The sequence below is a fragment of the Lepisma saccharinum genome, chromosome 3 (genome assembly GCF_977018435.1).
Source record: "Lepisma saccharinum chromosome 3, izLepSacc3.1, whole genome shotgun sequence".
NCBI lineage: Eukaryota > Metazoa > Arthropoda > Insecta > Zygentoma > Lepismatidae > Lepisma > Lepisma saccharinum.
In genome coordinates, this window is record NC_139231.1 from 119,153,720 (window position 1) to 119,178,622 (window position 24,903).

General features: G+C 38.7%; 1 protein-coding gene across 14 annotated transcripts in view; it reads right to left on the bottom strand.

The window, feature by feature from the left end:
- Positions 1 to 24,903, bottom strand: part of ATP8A (ATPase phospholipid transporting 8A1) — a 293,688-nt gene that overhangs the window by 250,175 nt on the left and 18,610 nt on the right. For 12 of the 14 annotated variants that reach the window (XM_083119290.1, XM_083119287.1, XM_083119286.1 and 9 more), the window contains exon 2: positions 16,879 to 17,016. The exons of 1 other annotated variant lie outside the window; for it this stretch is intronic. In XM_083119290.1, coding sequence (XP_082975416.1) covers positions 16,879 to 16,942 — 64 coding nt within the window. In that variant the 5' untranslated portion in view covers positions 16,943 to 17,016. Of the gene's footprint in view, positions 1 to 4,058; positions 4,447 to 16,878; positions 17,017 to 24,903 lie in introns of those variants that run through there. One more of the 14 variants, XM_083119288.1, reaches the window with a different exon arrangement.

Here is a 24,903-nt window from a genome sequence, read left to right on the forward strand (position 1 = left end):
CTCCCTTAATTTACTGATAGCCACTAATCATACTCAACCTTTCTCCAGTGTAACCCTATAACAATTATTTGATGTAATGTTTTCTCCTTCTTTCTTGCTGGGATGCGCTCACTTAATTTGATATTCCAACTTACGAACTTAGCAATCACTATACAGATCGCAAAATGGATACCATTTGAAGTTTCTGTGATAAGGAGAGCTAGGATTTGTATGTAATTACATATTCTATTTCTTTCTTGATACACACCTTGAACACGAAAATGTCAACGAATTATGTAACTGGCATAATTTTGCATAAGTTTTATGTTACATATTTTTGCATATTTGCCAGGATATTACATATTTTACATATTTCCTAATTTACTTTACATAAAACAACATATTTCGGTATTTTTTTCCTATCTTGATCCTTTTTCGTATATTTTCGATCTCTGAAACATGAAGAAAATTTCTATCTCATGTGATGCCATATTTTCTAATCAATGAGATGCATAGTGCTTACGGCCACCTAAAATTGACTTCCAAGTCGAAAGACAAGCTGAAGAAAAAAAATACTGGAACTGTTATTTATCGAAAGATGCCGGAGTTTCTCTCCCTTCCCCTTTCCGGTTACATATTTTCGTTTCGCTTTTAGGTTTAGGCAAAGCACTTAGAAACCTCGCATCGGTGGACAAGAAAGCTACTTTCCTGTACGTAGCGAGTTACACTTATGTTCCCTTGTACAAAAAAATACAAAAGTAGCTATGTATTTTCATTCGATTGTTCTTTCTGTAGACGCTTTTTTTTTACAATTTGTTTCGAAAGTTACGAAAGAGCTCTCGTACATATTTACATATTCAACAATAATTTGCGATGTGAAAAGTAATTAATAGTTGACAAAATTAGTTTTTAAATATGTGCACGTTGCTGTGCTTTATTTGAGTTTATAAATTTGATACAAAATTTACTTTGAGCAACTTAATTCTTTAAAATTACGTTCAATATGTTTAAATTAAATAAATATCTAACAGAATTCTTGAAATTGCTTGGATACTCGATTATTATTAATATTACATATTCTATGATAGTACATATTAAGCTACATATCCTTTTGATAATACATATTTAGGTACATATTTTATCAAATATTGTTACATATTTTGTACTTTGACATTACATAAAACTCCGAGCTCTAGTGGCCGGATTTTAGGCAAAATGCCTATTCGTTTCCGACGCTGGTAGACAAAAATTGAACACAAAAGTACACCTATCCGAAGGTTCTTAACATTCCGAACAATACTTTATGTTGCCTTTTCTTGCCTCTTTTGTCATTCCGACAAGGCATTTTTTTACAATTATATTTTTCTTCTTCTATTTGATTTCGTTTTTCAATAACCCTTTTTATTCAAACGCTACCACGGATTTAATTTACACAGCAACCATTCATGCACAAGTTTTAAATTCAATACCAGGCAGTTTGGCAACATTGCATTCATTATCGGTTTCGCAGAAACAGCAACGCAACTGACTACCTTGCTGAAACAAAACAAACGTACTTGATCTCGCGTCTGATCTTGAGGAAATGGACAAGATAGGCAAAATCCTGGCGGGCGACAATACTGTCATGGTTGAAATCGATCCATTCGTGACAGCATGCTTCAAATACGCCCCTGTAACATCCGTTGACGTGGAAAGGTCCTTTTGGGCTATGAAGAATGTTTCGTCTGACAGAAGACAGGGTTTCACGACTGACAACTTGAAGAAAATCCTAGTTGTTATGTGCAACACGTAAATACGTACTGGCATTACTAAAGTGTCCGAAATGCGTTTTCTTAAATTTTATTGTTGCAATATCTTTCAGATGTGTGTTTATTTGTGTTTACCGTTGCTAAATCTACAAATTAAGAAAGAAAAAAAACGTTCATTGAAGCATTAATATTTTACGAATAGTCCGTTTGAAGGCAGTGGGTATGATAAAACTTTTACTGTGTGTTTTTGTATTTGTGTTCGTTTCTTTGTTTCGGCCCAGGTAAGATTAAAAATACTACTAAGTGTATGTGGTGTTTGTTTTTGTTGTGCAGCAAGCAAAGTTTTATTGACATAGGCATCCGTCACGTGCGAATGAAAAGCAACTATATTAGATTTTAAAAAGGAGCCATTTTGCTGGGCATCGTAAATATTGAAAGTAAAATCCGAATTGTTTACCCTACGTAACAACAGCTCAATAATATTTACTAATTTTAGGTTAATTTGTAAATACATTTTTAAAGATTTAAGAATAATTTAAGTACTTCCCTTCAATTTTCACTGCCTCTTTCTGAAACTTGACTGCCTTTTCTTTCGACCTACACTGTCTTTTTTTTTTTCAATTTTTCGCTGCCTTTCTGCCTGCCATTTTTAATACTTTTCAGTGCCTGAACATCCGGGCTCTACGTCATAAGTCTTGAAAGACAGACAAGCGTGCATCTATTTAATTCACGGTTTCTTTTGTTTGTTTGTTTGATTTGCTTTATTTTACTTAGCCTTTTGTGCCACTTTTGGCTAATTTGCGAACATGGGGATGAGTGATGATATGATGAAATTGATGAATAAACACTCACAAACATCCATGTCCAGGCCAGGATTCGAACCCGGGACCCCTAGCGTCATAGAATTCACGGTTTCTGTGTACAAAAACAAGATAAGTATTCTAACAGACTGTTCTTATTCGGGGCGGGAGTTAAATCCATGAACATTTAATTACAAGCTGGAGATTCGTACATCTATCGACAAGACTATTACTGGAGGCTGGCTCAGACTGGGAAGTACGTAAAACATTTGCGAATAATAGCTTTGCTTTCGAGGGTGTACGTATGGTACGTGCACAAGTGGCGAGGTTCAACAGGAAAACCTTGCAAGACAGCAACAGCATATTGGCACCCAAACAGAAACGTCACGCCTGATTGAAGTGCTCGCTCATGTTGATTTCTACGGCAGGTTGCAAAAGCAGGAACTGTCCCAGGAATCGATCTCAGCGCACAGCGCGCAAAGTCCGGAGCTGCAAGGGATCAATAGCATCTCCCGAACAACCGCATCCCGTTCATCCCGCCTCATGATATCCGATTCACCTTGCTGCAGGAAGGAGAAAAAAGGCAATTTTCTCCCTACAGGTAGTATCGTCGTCACGGTCGACCCGCTTCGACAAATGCACAAGGACATAAACATGGCCCACCAATGATCATCCCCGGCTCGGAGAGGCGGGGAAGAGGAAGAAGCAGCGTTGTATCTGGCGTCTGGGTTGAAGGGGCAGAGAGCGGGAAATCTCCAGCGAAACGAATCTGCATGCTGGAGCTATGCACGTAAGTAGAAAAGGAGCACAAATTCAAGAAGCTGGGGAAATAAAATAAAAAGGAAAAGAGAAGAGAAAGAAAAAAGCACGGACGCTGTGAGGCCACATTAATGCAAGAATTTTAAGAGGTCACGCTCTCCTGAGATTCCACGCGAAGGTAATATTTTCTGACGTACGAACGGAAACGACAGTTGAAATTATCGATACCCCTCCCCACCACTTTCCAACCTTTTTTCTTAATGTTAGCATTTTTGCTCTTCTGGAAAGGACGGCAAATCTTATTTGTGCCTTTTCCTCACGGTCTATGTGAATCATTGACAGATATAGGAAACAAATCACAATTATATTGAGTTTTCTGTACAAAAACCTTAACGTCAGAGCAATTCAAAATAACCTAATGCCGGACACGATAGAAGAAACTATTCTTTAATAATATTATCCATACTGTACGTAACAAAAAGACTGCTGAGCGATAATAAACAAATTTAGACAGAAACTAACACACAAGTGTCATTAAATCGACACGGGGTAATTTTATCATGACGTATGTACGCATTAATCTCTTTAGTATTTTATTACCGATAAAGATTTAAAGGTATTTTCCTATTTTTTTAAAAAATGTAGCACAATAGGTTATTTTTTAGAAGTTTAGCCAGGGTGAAGGGGTGTAGTGTAAAATTTTGAGGTATACTGTAGAAATACGACACACAGACAGTAAAAACGAAATCTAGCGGAGCATCTATAGACTTACCTGTGGAAAAATAATCCGGTTTGAAGTTATCTAATTCAATTTGCTCGTTGCCAAGCATAACACCAGCCATTTTATTAATATTATTATTTTAAACACAGCCAGACGAACACAACACATAAAAAAATTAGATGCAAGGGTCAGGTGAAACCGACTGCGAGAGAACCCGAACGTAAAAACGTCAGGAAGCATCACAAGATCGCAGCTTCCCGCCGCTGCACCGCAAGGCCAAACATGGCTCCAGCTAGCACGGGCACGTGGGGAGAGGAGGAGGAGGCAGCACCGGGACTCCCGTCCTGAGAGCACGTGTGAGGATGTGGACTGGCACAGTGGAGGATTCACCCATCACGAGACCAGACAAGCACCACACTGGCCTCACGCTTCCTCACTCTTGATCGGGCTGTTGGGACAAACCGACTAGCCGGGAGGGAGGATCGGCCGGGCGGGGTTTGTCCGCTGCACGTGGAGGAACTTCTTCCCGCCTCCCACTCTGGTCGCCTCCCCACTCTTCCCGGCAATCATGACTTCCAGTTTTATGAAAACGGAATGGAATGGAGCACGCTTTGCATGAACCACTTCTGAATGGTCTCCAAACTCCGCGGCCGCGAAAAAAGGAACGCACGAAGTAGCAATGGGAAAAGTTATCGTGGTTTAAAAGCAACAACACGCAGGTAAATGCAAACTCGATATGGTACAACCGCGAAACTTTTATAAAATTTACAAATTTTATATATATAAATTTATAACAAAAAATTGCAAGCAAATGACCTAATAATTTAAACCATTTCAATTTTAAATAAGTAGCATGAAAGTTTACAGCACTGCCATAGTTCTACGGACTCTACATTTTTAGTAAACACAATTTGGAAAGTTCGTCTTTTGTAGAGATTTTGACCTAACAAGTGAATGTAAAATTCGCAGTTATTTCCCCGACAAACAAGTGACCTATAATATAAAGCAACGGATAAATATTATCCACGTTTACGAACTAATATTTAGGACTGTATATGTTATTGTGTAATGGTAAGAGATCTGTAAGAAGGCCAAGACGAAGATGGAGGGATAACCTTGAGATGAACCTAAAGGAAATCGGTAAGGATGGAAAAGATTGGATTGATCTTACCGAGGATAGGGACAGATGGAAGGCTCGTGTTGCTACAGCCATAAACCTTCGGGTTTAAGAATGCTAGAGAGTTAGTTAGTTAATATGCTATTGTGTGCCAGAACCATCATCAAAAGGATAGGGGTACGATATGTTGGGGCGCAGATTATATTCTTACAGTCTGCCTTCGTTAGTCGTCACCATCGATGCAAGTGCGCAAGCGCTAACTGGTCTATTCCAGTAGTAAAACAGGAGTGACGAATGAAAACGGAACGCAAATGGGGATGTAGGTTCCGTGAAAAATCACTTGCAGCTGACAGAAGATTGACGTTCCAAACGTAGTAATGTCACCGTATTAAACAGAGAGCTATATTAAACAACCGAACGCATTATCCATTCGGGTTTCTATTCGTCCACACGAACTATAGGTCTTTTCAGTTCTTACGGCGGCCGGTCCTAGTTCTGCCAAGGGAAGTTGGGAGCGGGGATTACGCAACAGACCAACCAGTCAACAGCAGTGGAGCCGAGAGACACGGCGCGGCAGGAAAAAGCACCACGTGAACCTCGTTCTACTGGCCGCTACGTTTCATATCGCGCTGGATTGGTCGCTTCCCAGCTCCCCACTTCCCCTGCCAGCTTCTAGAGCGCCCGCCGTAAGAACTGAAAAGAGCTATAGGCGCGTGTTCCGCGATCGAAAAGTATCTATTGCATTCGACAGACCATATAAAAATATACTTTAGATGCTACGGGCTTTAACAACAGAAAATAAAGAGCTTCAAATGTTAAATAGATATCCAGTGAACAGAACATAAGTGCATGGCTATTCACGCTACAAGAGGATACGTTGAGTAGGATAATTCATTAGAATAACTAAAAAGAATGGCAATATATTATGTAAGCAATGCAACGGTAAAATTTTAGTTACGTGATTTGTAGTTAACTACAAAAAGACTTGTCAACAAGAATGTATGGGTATGCACATGCCCATTTTCCGCAGTGGATGATTTTCTAAGGCCCGGCTGGACCTTCTTTGGCCGACGACAGCGAAGCCATTTTCAACATTTCCTGTCCTTTCAAAAAACCGCTATGCTATTCGTTCTTGAACATCCACATGCATCTTCCTGTAATGTGCTTTCGCTGTTGTCTAGATATTCGCAATAGTTTCGTAACTACGAGCATTACATTATTTCAAACTCATTGTTTCTTGTTCACTTCATGCATATTAATCTATTCTCAAACTATTCGATATCAATTTCTTATCAAACTTTACGACAGAGCTGCATTCGAGATAATATTTTATTACTTACAAATATTCATCGGATCTCTAAAAATAGTCCCTTGTGCACACTATCACCTTCTAATATCAGAAGAGTTCACAAAAGGGAAGTTCTACGATGTGGCAGACAATGGTGAGAGAGACGAACTCATGGTGTGCAGCACAGAGTGTGTATGTGAATGAACAAAATATTACTCAACGCTAAACATATATATAAAATATATATATATATATATATATATATATATATATATCTGTGTGTGTGCGTGCGCGCGCGCGTGTGTGTGTGTGTGAGGGAAATAAACACCCTTTTTCTAAGATATTTTTCAAAATGGAGGCCAAAATGCATTGTTCTTTCAGGCTTTAACGTAAATACTCGACCAAGGTGTCAAAATATAAGCTTTAGGTCTATAAATCCAAAGAGAATATTTTTCAAACGAATGGTGTACCCAAAGGTGAAATTCATGAGTGTTAAATTTCCCCACCCCCTTTGACTAACAAAATGGATACGAAAAGAATTCGAACACGATAAAAGAAAACAAACCATACCCAACTCATAAGTGTTTCATGAATATTATTCTAAGGAAGCTACTGTGGCAATCTTAAAAAAAAAAATAATGGGGTCTAATTCTCCTTATAAATCAGTATTTACACTTAGAAAACTTGCTCCGTTGGAGAAAAATTAATACAATTAGATGAAATTTAATAGGTTTTGTTCTCTTCCAGCTGTAACCTTGCAGTTCTATTTACTGTCGAGTAAAAATAACTCTGAATATAACCTTCACCTCCACAAGAAAGGAAGTAAAACATTTCCTGGACGAGTTTAGGCTTTCATAAATACATTATTAGTACATGGCTTCTAAGCAACATTATGTAAAATTATCACACGATAGGTTTTCTTCACTGATAAACTCAATAACTTCCAACATCAACAATTCTTCACAAGTCGTGTACATGTGACAAACATTTCTAGGATTAAAATGATAAGCAAATGAAAATACAACCAGATCGGTGAGTCAGAAATTCAAATTCCTGCCTCCCCTCTCTCTCTCTCTCACACACACACACACACACGCTAACTCTCTAGAGAACGGATGAAAAAAGAAGTCTCTCTTACCGACGGGAGTTTTCGGGCGACCTTTCAGTGTGCCAAGGAGCATTTAATGTTCCGTGGATGTTGGCATTTTGCAACTCCCTTGGCACACGAAACTGGAACTCCAGGGCTGGCAAATGGAAGTAGAGGTCATGCATATGAATGGACAGGATATGTCAAGTCCCTGTTAACAAATTAACGATAGCGTTACTCATTGGTCTGGAGCGTCAGTAATAGGAAATTATTCAGTGAAGTTTCAACAGTAACAGTAGAGTCCTATTTTCGTTCCACAGAACAGTACCCAGGAGAGAGAGAGAGAGAGAGAGACACTGGCCCGCCTCAGGTGTATGAGTGTTCGGAAAATAAGTTAACTCTTGTAAATAATTTGGTCATTTCGCGTGTGCGTGCTGACTTCCTTCGTAATAATGTAAAAAAATAAGCAAATGTTGTCACCTTGTAGAGACTGTTTTCGTACTCTCCACGATGCCCTTAAGTAAAAAAAATATTTAAAAATGGTTAATTTCATGGAGGCTCCAGAAATTCACGATGGCGGAAAACACATGGCCGCAAAGTCTTAAAAATGCTAATGCTCGCTCGTAGATGTAAATTTGGTGTCAAATATATCATTTTGAATTGATAGGGTTCGATTGATTGATTTGGTTTATTTTACTTCGCTTTTCTGCCAGTTTTGAATAATTGTGAAGATGAGGATGAGTGATGATATGATGAATGAACACTCGCAAAGAACACCCATTCCCAGGCAGGGATTCGAACCCGAGACCCTTGGCGCTGTGATATTCACTCCGCCACGAAGGTCGGCGATAGGCAGTTCGTATTGAGGAATAAGTTTCAAAACTGTACAGACAAGAATTTCATTGGATGATGAAAACTCTATCGTAATAGATACGCGTGAAGCAACATTATACTAGTGTCTCCTTAAAGTTGTATATCAACTTGAAATAAAATTTGTTATACTCTACATATACTGCATTTTTCAACAGTGCCAATACCATTCTTTTATTTTTTGTTTGAGAAAACATGATATTGCTGTTTTGTTTTTCTTCAAAAGTAATTAGCATCTAAACCTGTGTTTGTGCAATCACCATTTTTAAGACTGTATTTTTAAGGACCATGTGAGACCCCTTTTGCTGTTTTCCAGAACTCAGGACGTAAAATATCTTATGGTGGTGTCAAGCTGGAAGTCGGTCCGGAATTGAAGACGTACTTAAATATCGTATAAGACTGGTCTGGGGCTTTAAAATGTTCGGGCAACTCTCTATGGGGCAAGGGTTATCTTAATCGGTACGGTACCAGAGGTGATAGGTTCGAATAGGTAAAGCATGGATTTTGTATTTGTTCTTTAATCTACTTTATAAATTCACGATTCGTGCCCATCGTCGTGATTAACCTAGCAAAGTAAAGAAAATAAAAACAAATTATAATGTTCAGAGATGCTATCCACGCCGTGTGTATACAAGGCAAAACATCTGTGCTACATATATTGACCCGCAATCAAGTTATCGGTTGTTATTCACTGATTAGATAACTTTATCTACTATGTAACAAGACGCAACCCGAAACACCAACGTGTGAACGTTGAATCATTCCGCTCAAGTACATAAAATCACGACTATTTGCACAACGTGTTGAGCAAGTCATTGTACTGTATCCTAATAATCTGGATTTCTTGATAACAGTTATCAAATAGCTTCTAATTGGCTACAGATAAGGGAAGAACTGTTGTATTTCTTCAGGTATATCGAGAAGTACTGCGTACACAAGTAGCAAACATTACACTCGGTCACAGACACTTTCGCAGAGCATTACCACAAATAGGTTTGGGTGTTTGACTTCAACAAAGTAAATACTTCACTTGTTTAATCGCGAATTAAGAATTATCCATATCATTTGTTTTCACACGTCTTCTCCAGTAAGAATATATTATCTAACTTCAGTACAATTTATTGGGGTATATTCGTGGAATTCAACATGCAGGGCTTCGAAATGCAATATGTTTGAAACGTCTTAAGTATTATCTGAAAGAACTAGAGACAAAGATAAAATAGAAGTCACACACAAACCGAAAAAATACTCCGTGAAGGCACATTGCACAGTGGTTCGGATCTCACTTTAAAAATGAATGTCCAGTCCCGATCAGCCTATATGTGATTAAAGCGGACTTCAAACAAAAAAAAATCGAAAAAAAAATCGATTTATATATATATATACACTACAATGAATCATGGGGTGGAAGGTAGTGACCCTTTTTGAAGACACCTAAATGTCAATCTCTCTTCCACGAAGTACACCCTGGACTGCATTCGTGAAGACTAACGAGGCTATAGCGTCTGGACTCACCAGCAAATCTGTGGGCTTGTTTTGTGTGCTTCCGTGCGTGTTTGTGATTGTCCTTTCATCAATAGCATAATTCATCCTCATCTTCGCGATGAGATAAAAGTAGCAGAAAAGCGAAACAAAATCAGTCAATCGCAATGAAACATAAGTTGAATGTAACTTCGATAGTTTCATTCATATTTGTTCTTTAACTTCAACCATTAGTATTTTAAAAACCTGAATATGCTCGAGCTCAAGGAAGAATTAAAATGCATATGACTGATCGAAATACCAAACGGTAAAGGTGCACAATGCATCGATAAAAGTTACTTGAATCCCACTTCTCACTCACTCACTCACACACACACACTCACTCACTCACTCACTCTCTCTCTCTCTCTCTCTCTCTCTCTGGAAACAAACAAGTTTGCAAATCTTGTTTCAAAGTGTAACGAAAATAACTCGATAAATGATCCAGGTCGTATTTCGGTACGCTGTAAGATTTCATCTGTTCCTCTTTCAGTTATATCTATAAGGTATATTATATCCTAGTTATATAACAAATACAGGCAAACAGCAACATTGTTTACTATTGTAAAATAACTCTCTCGCTCGTTCTCTCACTCGCAGTTCTGAAGCTTATCGACGTTGCACTCCTGATACACAGCATCCGCCCTCAATTCTTATCTTCCAACAATTACATCCCAGGGGCATCAAAATGACGTCAAGCACTGCCTGCTAAGTCGTTCAGTGATAGGAGGAAGGTTCAGACAGTTAATGCGAATTAAATCAATCCGTAATGTTAAACGATTGCCCTTGGCATTAGGGTAAAGAGCAACTGAGAGGTAATGTTGATGCGTGTATGCAACTACAAGGATAAAGTAGTTCTTCAGCAGACGATCGAAGTTGTGTTGTTGTTTTGGCATCTATTTCATTTGCATCCCACGAAAAAATATTACAGAGCAAAAATCAAATAACGCCAAAGGCTGAATCACGTGATATTCCCTTCCGCTGTACATCTTCAAGTTAGCAGCACTCTAATGTGAATATATGTGATATGTGGGCACTAAAATTCTCACTAAAGCGTTTAAATGAGTACTAAAACTACAAAAAGGACAATTACATATGCATTAGAAATACAAAATATGTTTTTAAAGGCCTTAAATTCAGCAGTATTATTGTAGTTATGCTCATTCGTGGTGTACAATGTCATACCATACTGTGGAAACAATGGTAAATTTTTCAAAGCGTTCTGCTGAGAAGTATGATCTTTTGTACCTTGACATAAAGTTATCCTTAGAAAAGAGACTTTCAACTCAACAATAATAGAGCATATTTGAGAATTACGATCAACTGATTTCTTTTCTCTTAGCAGCAGACTCCCAGTCCATGCTTTCCTTGACAATTTCCTTTCTGAACACACACAATCATAAAATAATAATAATAATAATAAAACTACGAGTTAACCTTTCCATTTCTGAGGCCAGTGTCTTCTTTTAATAGCATAGTGGGTAATATGCTGATTTATTTTTTTGTCCTGACTGCGGTAGTAAATGGAAACATTTTATTAAAAACGGATTCATAACACAATTATAAGTAGATGGTAGAACATTGTCCTGGAATGTCAAGGGATTCCTAGTTCAGCCATAATTTTCTCTCAACTTTTCAATAAGTTGTTAGTTCTTATGATGATAAACAGCTGATATTGAAACAATGGTAATAACAGGACATGGCGAGAAGTTCACTGCCATATGAATACATATGTGCAACCGAACAGTTCAATAATGTTGACATGTCGAAAGGATATTAGGAAAAGAGGGCGAATAATCTATAACATGAACTTCGTATTAGATCTAATGCCCCAATATCATGCGAGAAGTCGACAACCGATGCCGTGACGAAGTACCTCTGGCGAACCACTAACACATTTCCCAATTTGGTTCTGGAGCACCACGCCCTTCGGAAGTCCGTGCAGGGCTGCGGACGCAAATAAGTAAGGACGAGCTGGGTTAGGAATCGCCCGCCCATTCCACGATAGGAGAAGAACTCCATTTCATTATCTCTGGCGACACGCAGCATTCGTTAGCGACGATGAGGAGTGTTCGTGGTATGCGTCCTCATCAGAATGAAGGCTGCCAGCTCCGATGAAACGGAGTGGAGTCTAGGGTAGTAGGCGCGAATCCACGAGAGGGGCGATGGAGACAAGCGCCCTCTCTAACTACTTGGACATGGCTGTATCAATATGTAATAGCGTTGACATCAAATGTGCTACATGCGGGCCATTCCACGGTTGTGTGTCTCACATTTTACGCATAAATTGTACGGTTCTAGACATGAGATTGGATTAAAATATTCACAATGAACTGATATCATAGAATTATGAAGTAATTCGTGGTGATAGGAGATAGGAAAAGAGGGGAGAGAGAAAGAGATAAAGAGGAAGAAAATGTGGAGAGACTCCAGAGAGTTACAAAGAGAAGTGCAGGTAAAGACAGAGACAAATGAAAAGTGGTGTAAATACATAGAAAGAGAAGATGATGAGAGAGAAAAGTGACCACTTTTTTATAAAAAGTTTTAGTTTCAAATCCACATAATACACAAATAAGCAAATCGGGACTGGTCCTACAGCCTAAAGTGCGATCCAAACCACTATGTGGCTCCATCGGGTATTGAACCCAGGACCCCTCGATTACAGGGCGACAACGTTACCACTTAGCCATCGGGGGAGATACGAAAGTTTACAAACTATATTTGGAAAATGGAATACTTTACATGAAGAAAAGGCAATTAATTAAATAACAAGTCAAGTATATGATTGAAAAATGCTTTTGTTAAATCTATTCCAATGGGAAGGAAGAAGATTCATAAATCCTTCTTTTTCCAACAAGTTGTCCTACTTGTTCCGGATTCGAACCCAAAAAGTTCAACAAAACACCAGATTGGATGGCAGCTGTGTGTGAAAGTAAAACGGAATTATTAATTTGATGTAGTTAATAAATATTTTGCAAAATTTGCAAAAGACAGGGAAAATTGCATAACCATATACTCTCGTCTACTGTCACTTTTTAAGGAAAATTTCGCATGGAAGCGGAAAACCTCCACAACTAAATACCGGCCGTCTTAAGGTTTTAAGGCCGAGATTTCTGCAGTTGACAGCAGCATTGTGGAGCCTCCAGAGTTCTCCAACTCCTTTAAATGACAATGGGCGTAGCCTCTGGTAGCTAAATTGCGTGTTGCTTTAAGGTGGTGCCATCCTTGCAGCTTCCAATATTTCACGCTAGATCTGACATGCCTTTGCCTGACCTTGCCCTATAACAACGCGAATCAAATCTTCGTAACGATTTGTAAAAATAGGGCCATCACTCTGATAGTGTCAATGTAATGAATTTTACACCGTCAGCATTTTTCTACTTTGTGGAAGATTGATTGTACAATTTTCTCCTTCAGTGCACAGACGCGATTTATGAAACTTACAAGCAAAATAATAACATTGTTCAAACTTCAGGAATAAATTAACAAGTTTGCTTTAAGTCCAATATATATATACATATGGCCTACTCGAGACTGGGCCTACAGTTTAAGGTGGAATCTGAAACAGCAAAATCTGTCCCGGGATTAGACCGAAAACTCCAGATCACAAGACAAAATATGTTACCAATAAGAAATAGGGGAGGCGCACTTGGGAATTATTCCTTATGAATAGCACCTTATGAGTGTATCCTATCCTTTACTATTATAACAAAGTTTCAGCGTATAATGGAACTTTGGGAATATAATGCAATTGATGTGATACCACCTGAAACTATGAATTAACAAAATCTAACTTGTTTCACTTGTAAGACAGCGTTGTAAGGGTATTTGAGGGGTTACTTCAATATGAACCAGTACTGGACACCGGTCTAGAAAGCCAAAAAGACCATATATACCATTCACGACACACTGCCCAACTAAATGTCTTCAAAAGGTTGCACCACTACTACTTCATTTCACTTCTTACCTTACGCTCGCTTGATGGTGAGAGAAGAACGTTTCAAAGAAAGAATGGCGTGCTACATTAACAAATAACACAATCACATACCTGCACGATGGACCATAAGGAAAATCGTTACAACCATCATCGCCAAACCTAGAGCTTGAGCTATGTTTAAATGTAAGGATTTTAAGAGCGACCTCTACTAACATTTGTGTTTTGTCGAAGAATTCCGGCAAGTCTTTGAATATGACGGGAGAAACGGTAGCGATGGATTTACGTTGTCATGTGAGCATATTACTTCAAACTTTAGTAAGTTACAAATGAGGATTCAAGATACAAAGAGATGCATAAGATAGAACCTGATGTTCATAACCGCAGTCATTACTGATCTAAACATTGAGTTTCTGAAGTTCCATAAGGTGTGAGAATTATTTCTTGGTTCTCTTGGTTGAATAATTTCTGACAAGAGCACATATTTAGCGTCTGATGCAGTTGAATGATCAGAGAACGATCTACTAGACAAGAGGTTCGTTAAAGACTGTGAAGAGACCATCCATTCCCTGAGAGCTCGCTGATTTCAGAGTGCAAAAACGTGTGCTAAAGAAAAGCAATGAATAATTCATGGCTTCCGTCACTTAAAACCTCGCGATGGGTGAAAGACAGACGGGACGTTGGAGGAAAGATGGAATATACCCGGATGCAACCCACACAATAATGAACCAGCCAACAGGAAACATAATATAAGCAACATTCTGGCTAGCAGAAAGTGAGATGATATATCACTTTGAAAATGTCTCGTGCTTTGATTTAATCTTGGAGCGACAGTACAAAAGAACATATTTTCAATGCACTCTGCCTTTACATTTCGCATGACATAAGCTTACTGCAACAAATAAAGAAAATTTACTACAAATGCTTGCGCACTCCAAGGAAAACGCATGTTTCCGACGTTCAGACCTTTATAATTAGATCCAAGTTAGGAACTAAGGTCCTTCTAAGAATGGTATCCTAACAAACTTAGGAAGTGATGACTCCTGATGGAATGCAACGGAAGAATATCTAGTTACAGATTCACACATATTTCCAAAGGTTCTTATTTAAAAATAAAAAAAATACTCAGCAGTCTCATTCAGTGGGAATTAATCCAACTCATGACAGTATTATATTTGTGTTCCACCACTGGGCCATCTTAGGCATGTCAGTTTCTTCACACATACAGAACGACCCTTTCATCACAGGATCGTCGCACCTCAACGTGTATCAAAATAGGCCCACACTACTATGACACTACATCTGAAAAATCCCGTCACAATATTACCTAAACGTCAAACTACCAAAGCCATTTAATATATCCAAAGTATGCTGGATATTTCATGATGCGTTTAATATCAAAGATGTTATAACTTAGACTACTACTTCAAATGCAATAGGAAACTGTAATGTCTCCATTACCACTCAAGTCGAACTAGAGATGCTGCTAACATCTGAGAATTCCTTTCCTAAGATGAAAGAGGGAACTTGCAAGGAAATAGCAAATTAATGGAAGACAAATCAATATGATGGTGCTGGCTGAAACTTCATAAGTCAGATCATCGCAAAGGTACAGGCAGCAACGTAGCCCTCAAGGTTCACTACAAGAGAGACAAACTGCTACAAATGTGTTCCTTTAAGACAGTACTCCTTAGGCAGATAGAACAGAAAACTGACAATTAACTGTCAGTTTCTAACTTCATCGGTTGCCAGACAATACTGTACCACTGCCAACTCACCAGGCATTTATCAGTTTGCTTGCGTAAGTGATGGAGCACTATTCAAAGCAGGAAGAGCACTTACACTTGTTTAGGCACTTTCTTTTTTGTTTCTTTTTCGATTAGCGATATGCGGCTTGCCTTCTAACATACTATTTTTTAACTAGACTATGCAAAGAGAATCCTTCGGTTCATAGAATTACGTGAAACCATTATTGTACTACCATAACATCAGTGTCATTTTTAAACGCGTGCAAATTATTATTTTAATCAGTTTAATAACAAGAAAAAATATTCTGAACGCAACTCCAACTGGCGGCTGTCCTTGAAGGCTATTTCTGGCGCTTTCTGTACCCCAATCATTTTGGGGGGCGTATGGTGCGATGGGTGTCAACAAACTCAGTTGAGAAGTAAAAGCTGAAGGGATCGCATCGCTCTCCCGAAGCAACGTTGCCAAGCATACTTCTGTTTTTTGCCAGTTATATGACTGTGTGTCCGCCTGCATTCCGACCTGTGGGTGGTTCTACCGGAAACTTCATCGTGCAGAACCGTGTGTGCAGTTGTGCCATTAACCCCGCTAATTTCTGGTGCTGACAATACCTTTGCCCGAGAAAACTCTTTCTCGCTTTACTGTAAGTTTGGCAACATGTGGTGGACCCAACGCTCATTTGTTTCGTCCCGCGAACAACGTTCGGTACCTTGTGACTCGAAAATGCCCGATCTCAGTCGAAGAAAATTCAACTGATCGTCGATTCGTTGTTACCCAGCCGCCAGTTGGAGTTGCGTTCAGTATAGCAATAAATACGGTCAGGCTGCTGTGCGAATATACAGATATAGGGTGTAGAATACAGAAAGGAAATTATTTTCCTGTAAAAATGTTGTTGCTCCCAAAGAGTGCGTTGCAATATGTATGTATGTATGTATTTGTGTGTATGTATGTATGTGTGTGTGTGTGTGTGTGTGTGAGAGAGAGAGAGAGAGAGAGAGAGAGAGAGAGAGAGAGAGAGAGAGAGAGAGAGAGAGAGAGAGAGACTTATATAATTTTCAAGTGCAGTGAAAGTTTGCTGCAAAAATTGGGTAAGCTCATGACTGATGCAATAACAAGTTAACATATGGTCATGTCCACATTACTCTTGTGACCATCCGAGATAATTTTTCAATTTAAAAATTCACAACTCGAACACTATAAAACTTGAATAAATTCAATATTCATGTATAATAATGTTCAAGTGGTAAATTTTATAAGTGAAAAACTATGCCACAGTAAAGTGGACATAAAAATTCAGTCTCAACTTACCAGCGCTGGATTGTTTCCTGAAAAATCCAACATTCCACAGTTTTCTGTACACAAACCTCTGCATCTTTCCAATAAACGTAGGATATGATCGGCTTCTGTAATCACACTAGTGTTTCCATACTATGCACGTTTTTGCAACTGAAAAAAAAAACGAAACGAAAAAGTCGAATGACGAATTTTATACGTAATTATTGTTTCCGAGTATATCGGGAAAAATTGTGCTGTGTGCTCGATTCATGCAGTGAAGTGAATAAGAAGAATAAAATATTATTAGGAGAAAGCACGCTTTAGAATAAATTCTGGCACACGGCAATGACTTTTTAACACATTTAGGATAAAGTTCGAGGTAATTTTAGGCTTTTGATTTCTGATATCCTGTGCAATCAAAATCTTCTTCAGCTATATAACCACAAAAATCGCTTTAAATCTATCTTTAATAAAATTTGTGATTTTAAAAAGTCAAACCTACAAGTTGGATATTTACTGGCGATGTATGCTGCAGAGATATCAAAAGTTTAATGATTTCTTTTTTTTTCAATAAATGTTTACTCACGTTTATATAATTACAACCCTGATCAACCAATGGATTCCGTAGCATTTCGTCCGAAAGCGAAATTCGTAGAAAAATGCTACAGTTCGTCCGCGACGGTTTAATGAGTTGCGTTTCGTCCGAGCCTGGCTGATGATGAGTCACACCTTGACTACCCGGTGGCAGCGGAGGGCGCAAGACATTGTTATCTTATTTGGATCAGTGCTTTCAAGGAGAACACATCTATTCGTAAGATGCAGTTTACAACCAAAAGGGGTCAACCGAGTTTGATATTTAATGGGTATCGGTACACAAAGAAGAGGGAGAATCGGTCTGGTGAAGTTGTGTGGTGTTGTGTTGTGTGACCATGTCGTGGGAAAGTTATTACCAACAACAGTGAATTAATTAAAGGAGAGAGCCACGAGTGTATTCCTGATGTGATTATGTATTTGAAGAAAGAAGCAGAACATTTAGATGCTAAGATTGTAAGAATGGAGCTTAATTTAGAAGGGGTGAAAAGGAAGAAGAAATATGTTTCGATGGACAACAGAATTTTAAGAGCCACTGAAGCAATGGAGCAGCCAGGAGACATAGCCAAATTTTTAAGAAATGTCTCTTTCTTTATCCAAATGGATTAAAATACTTTGAGATTATAGTGTATTATTAAGATGTTATCTATACTAATGTCCAAAATTAAAGCAACAAACGGAAATTCTTTCCCGTGTGTCCATTTGACCACATAATACGATCAGGTGATAGTAATATTTATGATGTCATAGACAACTGGTTTAAGATAGAAAATAAAACTAACCTTAATGTGCCAGAATTTATCAACAAAAAAATCACGATAGCAACAGGTTAAACTTGACAAATTTATATTAAAAAAATCACACGAGGAAAGGATTTCTGTTTGTTGCTTTAATTTTGGACACTAGTGTATATTTATATCAACTAACTGACACAGCGACAGTTGCTAAACTTGAAGTATATAATTATATCAAGCACTTTGTGTAACACATTGTAAATGACAAAGTGCAAGCTGCAATTTAATTTTGGGACCAGGCCTTAAATTTTAATTAAATTTAAGGCCGAGTGCGGTAATTCCATGGAGCTGTTAAGCATTTTAAACATTCTAAAAATAACTTAAAATATCCATGGATTATCCGTGCGGGTCCATGGCGTCCGTGGGTCACTTATGACCCCCTGTCGTGCATGTCGAGTGCGAGGCTATACGGCAGGCCCACCTCTATTTTCATAGAAGTGCCAATTAAAAAGGGCACGCAGTCCTGGCTGGCGCTAACAATGGACCTTACCGCACTGTAAACCTAAGTAATGAACAATAGGTTTTAAAGCTTCATTAAAAACTATTAGGATGGTATCCCTCGGACGAAACGCTACTCGGTCAGGTAATCAACCGTAACCAACTGTTCCTGGAATTCGGACGAAACGCTACGTCACGAACCAATGAGCCGAAATAAATGAACTTGTTTAGTACAATATATTTAAAAAGTCCCATAATTTGTACAATGCAGCTGTAGCCTGCTCGCGGAAACACATATAAGAAAGCCTTTAAATTAAAAAAAATGTACCCGTATTGATTAATGAACTCGAATAGCAACTGCACAAGTTCCAATCTGCAACTTATCTGACTGACTGTTACGTCTGTGCGTCCATATATGTGAAGTTAATTTATTAAGGAGATATTTGGACATTCTTGATTCGTTTCAATAAGACCGCTAAACTTGACTTTTAGTACACTTCCCCTCACTTTCAATCTATTTGCATCCATGAAATGAACGTACACATTGTGTCTTCAAAGTGCGTAGCTTTACTGTTTGCCTGGATCCAACGTTTTTATTTTATTTGAAATTCGGAAGAAGAACTGTGCGATACAGCTGCCAAAGAAAGCAAATCCTCAAGTATACCTACGAAAAGTCATGTGGTTCCAAAGTACGGAATTTCTACGCAATATTTCTTGAACAGCTGTGACTCTACGGGCCAGGGCCGGTGGATGCACTTAATGGTTCGGATCCCACTATAAACTGTAGGTCTAGTCCCGATTAGCCTTACTGTGCATAAAGTGGACTTAAAACACCAACTCAAACAATCAATCAATATACGTGCCAGGGATAAGGTACATCTGTTGAGTGTTTTGTGAATATAGATCGTGTGCTTATTAGATCGTGTGCTGAGGGGCAGATAAGTTGTGTTACATAATATGTGTATGTGTGTGTGTGCGTGTGTGTGTGTATGTGTGTATGTAGAAAGAAAGAGAAAGAAAAAAGTGCCCTACAAAATTAGTAGGACCGACCAACGTTGCGACTTTGGGCTAATGACGACGATGAGGATACGTGATGATGTGATGAAACTAATGAAGACACACTCACAAAGAACGCCCATGCCCTGGTCAGGATTCGAACCTGGAACCCTTGGCGACGATACGTGATCGGTTGGCCTTGACCATTGGACATAGCAGCATGTTACGTATACGATTTATCTAAAAGTTGCCAAGTGACACTTCGCGTTGGCCTTTTCTCTCGCTAAAGGTTGCTAGGTGACGCGACGGCCGCGGTGGGAATTTAATGTCACGCCACGACACCGCGTGGCTTTTGGCGCTGACAGATACAGCAAAAGTTCTTGGATGGGAATCCGCAACCTTTCATAAGAAGGCCTGCTGCAGGTTCCCAACGAGACGCAAGTTTCTTGGGTAAATTTCACGGAAAATAATTAGCGAACGTAAGGAACTCTGCTGCATCTGCGCTAGGAAACGCAAATTTTTGCACGAATCTGTTCTACTTGAGAATCAGGAAAAAAGAGGCATGAAAGGGCGTGAAGAAGAGAAGATGGGGCTCGAGCCCTCCGAATAAATGCATGAACGAAAAATACAGCTTTGAGACAAACATTGTGGGTAATTTGTATATATTGGGAAGTGCAAAACGAGAACGTTTCTAATTACACTGGACCAACCATCTATATTAATCGGGTGTTTTTCTGGGGTTCTTTTTAATTTATGGACGTGAAATATTCTCACACATACCCATACTTCTTATCTTATCCTACGAGGTCTGTCCAAAAACTGGCATTCGAAACAGTAAGCCAATAACGATACTCGCTATTCTGCAACTCGGGCTGCGTAGTGGGTTGGAAGTAAATGTAGTACTACTCTTGTCGCGTCAATCCACGTTGTTTCTTTTTCAGTTTGCAAGCGCTCGAGTGAGGCAATGTTTCGTGATTTTCTGAGGCACGAAGCGTGGGTTAAAAAAACGTGGAAGCTAATCATGACAATAGCACGACAAAGAATAACACAACTGTTGTACTCCAGCCCCCCTATTCTCCTGATTTAGCACCTGCGGATTTCATTGTTTCAGAGGATGAAATCCACTCTGAATGGACGCCGTTTGTAGACAAGAGAAGAGGTTAAACAAAACTCGCTACGGCGCTTGCACGCTATTTCGCAAAACGCATACCAACAGTGGATGAAACACTGGGAACGGTATTGAAAGTGTATGGAACTACTTGAAGTGGATAAATCTTACTAAGCTGTACAACAAGCAAAAAAACATTTTTTTTAAAAAAAAAAACGTTTCTTTTTGACAGGCCTCGTATATGATGATTGATTTTGATATTATGGGCACTTGAGCACATAGGCTATATTGCCCGTCACGCAATACGGGGATATGGCCCTCATCTAAAACATAATTCAGGACAGACCTCTAACAAGAAAAACAAACATCTCTGTTAAAAATTAATTATTCAATTTTAAAACAAATTTATTCATTCATTGCTTAATACGGTCTGAAACTATACTGTCTCTGAGGACTAAAATATCCTTAACTATTAAAAGCTGAGGCTGTAAAGGGTAGGTCAGTTACCGGGTTGTACTACGTGGAAGTGAAGTTGACTTTTGCGTGCCTTACCAGAAGGTCGTCCCTTACACCGCGGCTAGCTGTTGTAAAGTAATTTTAGTTGCAATATCATCAGTTTTTATGTACATACAACCATATAATTTCTGTTCAACAACGAGAACATGTTCAGACCTCCTTCCATGTCCCAAAAGAACCGCTGTGCAATGCACAGAGGCCCGCCTTACTTTTTCCTATTACACTACAAAATTCGTCCATCTGAAACGATTTTCAGTAAATTTTAAAAATACTCAAAAACATTTTTCCGTCGCTGAAATCAACATTTAATAACGTATATGAGTGATTCCCAGTAACATAACATCGTAGTTACACACTTGCGTACTACAGGCCCTCCGAAATTGATTGATCGATTTGGTTGATATTACTTCGCATTTTTGCCACTTTTGGCTAATCGCGAAGATGATGATAATTGATGATATGAAATTGATGAAGGGACACTCACAAAGAACACCCATGCCCAAGCCAGGATTCGAACCCGGGACCCCTGTCGTCATAGCGTCGTGGATTACCGCTCCGCCACGCGCCCGGCCCTCCGAAATTGCGAGTATGGAAATTTTCAAATGAAAGGAAGAAAGAACTCAGGAAAAACCAAAGTGGTAAATGCAACCCTCGACTTTTGTCTTTGAACACCCCCCCGTTACAACGCAGCTGTGTAATATCCACATTTACAATTCCAGCCCCTTGCGAAAAAAAAAATCCTGCGTGCGACAGTGATGATTGTACATGTAATGCATAATTTAACTCTATTCAGTGCAACTTTAATACAATATATTCCGAATTACAGCTATCATCTATCCGAAACGGGAGCAATCCCATCAAATTAGAATAAACGATTTCTTAGTGTATCGTGTTTCCACCTCAGATTAAACATTACATCGCTTCACTTTTATCCGCGATACCATTAACCCTTAACAGGAAGTATGATTTTTTATTACATAATTAGAAGTATGTGTCTGACAGACACGGAACGCCGAAACTTTTGTTTCCTTGCAAAGTATTACATAGATTTATTCTTATAATCTAATATTATAAAATTTATTTCAAAATACATACACAACGCAAGTTCTACGTAAGAAAAAATAACTATTATTGAGAAAAACTTTTCTTTTTTTATGAAAATGCAACTTTGTTTGTCTCCTTCCGTGTTTCTCTTGTTTCAGAGTCGTCAAATCAGAGGCAGAGTAACAAAATTTAGAAACGCTTCACTGACATAGCTGATCTAAATATGGGTCTACCCATAGAATCAGTAGAAAATAGGAAAACCATATCCTCATGTCCAGACTTACAAATTGATGTAAGCATAAAAAGAGCTAAAAGTGCCATTATTTCACACTTATGAGTTGGTCTGTAATTGCTCTTTTGATGCTCTTTGACTTTAATTCTTGTTTTCTCAAAATTTACATTTGTCCACAACAGAATATGATCAATAATGTCGTCATCAAAAATTAGAGACCAAATATCTTCCATTTGAGGATTTTCACCTACATTTCTAACAATCTTTGTCAAGCTTGGAATTCCTCGTATTATATTTTGACGAGGAACACGTCTAGTCTTTGTTGGTTCTTTAGATTCCCAAGAATATCCTTCCTTACCTTGAAAGAAAGCTGGAACGTCATTCTCTTTATTTGTCCTGCAACTTACAGACGAAATACTAGCTTCGATATTACGACAATCTTCATCATCAGTGGAAGAACCATATGTCACAAGAATGAACATGGAGTCCACATCGGAATCATCATCAGAAAATAGATCTTTCATCTACTCTTCTAGCCCGTCTTCTTCTTCCATTTCTTCCCACATTTTTGAAACCTTGGCGCAAAAATTGGGTTCACCCACTTTCGCTACATCGCTTGGTTTCCTTGTCCTGGATGTAGAAGGTCCTTCCTCCATTATAACTAAGTTCTAATCATCAACATCAATAATACTTGTGTGCAAGAAAACTCCACTACTGGAAGTATGTGTCCAAGGGACACGCAAAAAAACTTACGTTATTGGAAGTATGTGCCTCTCAGACACGGTAGGTTACAAAAAAAGCTCTTATCAGCTAACACACAAGCGCGACCGACAACAATGAATCACACCACCAAACTAAGAAAAAAAAATTATGAAGGTATTGAGGAGCTCACTTCACAGAAACATACAGGGATGCCAGCACAACGAGAAAAAAAACCATGCGTGTCTGTCAGACACACTTCCAGTGAAGGGTTAAGGAAATATAGCAGACATGCAACAAACAAGGCCGGTTAGCCCCACGTTATGGGCTCCACTTGCAACAATGAAGGGCGTCGAGTCCGTTGCCACGACACACCGGCTCGGTCCCCTCGACAGACAAAGACCGGGCGTCGCTGCCTACCAAATATCTTTCTGTTATAAATATATAAATGCCACGACTACGCTCAGTTCCTGCGCTGCATGAGACCCCGCATCCCAAAGTTCGGGTAAAGGTCTGCTTTTGAATAATAATATAATTAAAATTAAATTTATGCTTACTTATCTGAGATTTCAAAATAAGGTAACCATTCTCATGCTTGAACTCCATCGTGATCGCACCCGCATCCCACTGACCAGTGAGGACACGCATGCGAGTCGCGAGCGGAATCAGCATAATCGAATCTGACGTCCTTTAGATTGATAAAGCCTCCGCCTCACTGACCAGTGACGGCGGGACACCTCACCAACCAAAAGGATGCCAGTTAATTTATACTTATTAGACAAATTTACTATAAGGAAATACCAATTAACGATTATAAATTTATTTACAAATCCAAACATTAGTTAGGTTGAAAGAAAAATATACAATCTTCTGATCAAGAGAAAACTACAATGCCAAAATTAAATTTTTGTTCAAAAATTACTTCCGTAACAGACTGAAACTTGCTTTCAAGTAAAAATACAATCCAGAGAGCTCTCTCTTATACATATATTGTCCATATCCCATCATAGAACTAACCCAGCTTAACTTGGTTTCAATAAACAGGTGACAAATTATTCAGTAATGATCGACAAAATTTCTATTAACCAAAACCAAAGGAAAATTTACATAAACATCTATCCGTAAATATCTATTCGTGCTTCTGTCATATTTTCACATCTGCATTATGTTCTCTAGAACTCATGAGGTATACTACCCTCGTCTGGGCCAACCTCCAATAACATTCATAACTAAATATAAGGGGAGCCTTTCTCTACCCAATACCAAAGCCATATCTCGGCCACAAATTACAAATGTCCACGTGGAATTCCTTAACATAACAGGGGACTCTGTCTACCCTTTTTTGGCTACTCACATTGCAAAAGCAAAACAATAGACCTTTACATTAAATGATTTTCTACAAAAACATATAGGCTACTCGACCGGTCACCTATTATAACTGTTTCAAAATATATCTAATATAAAACCTAAATAAGAGAAACCAATAAACGTTCCGGATACTCAGACTTTATAAACGGACGTGAAACTATGTAAGCTATCAGATTTAAAAGACATCCTCTGACCAGAGGTATGCCTCGGATTTAAGTATCAAAGAAACAAATTTATTTAAATGAACCTCCTGACCAGGAGAATTCAGAATG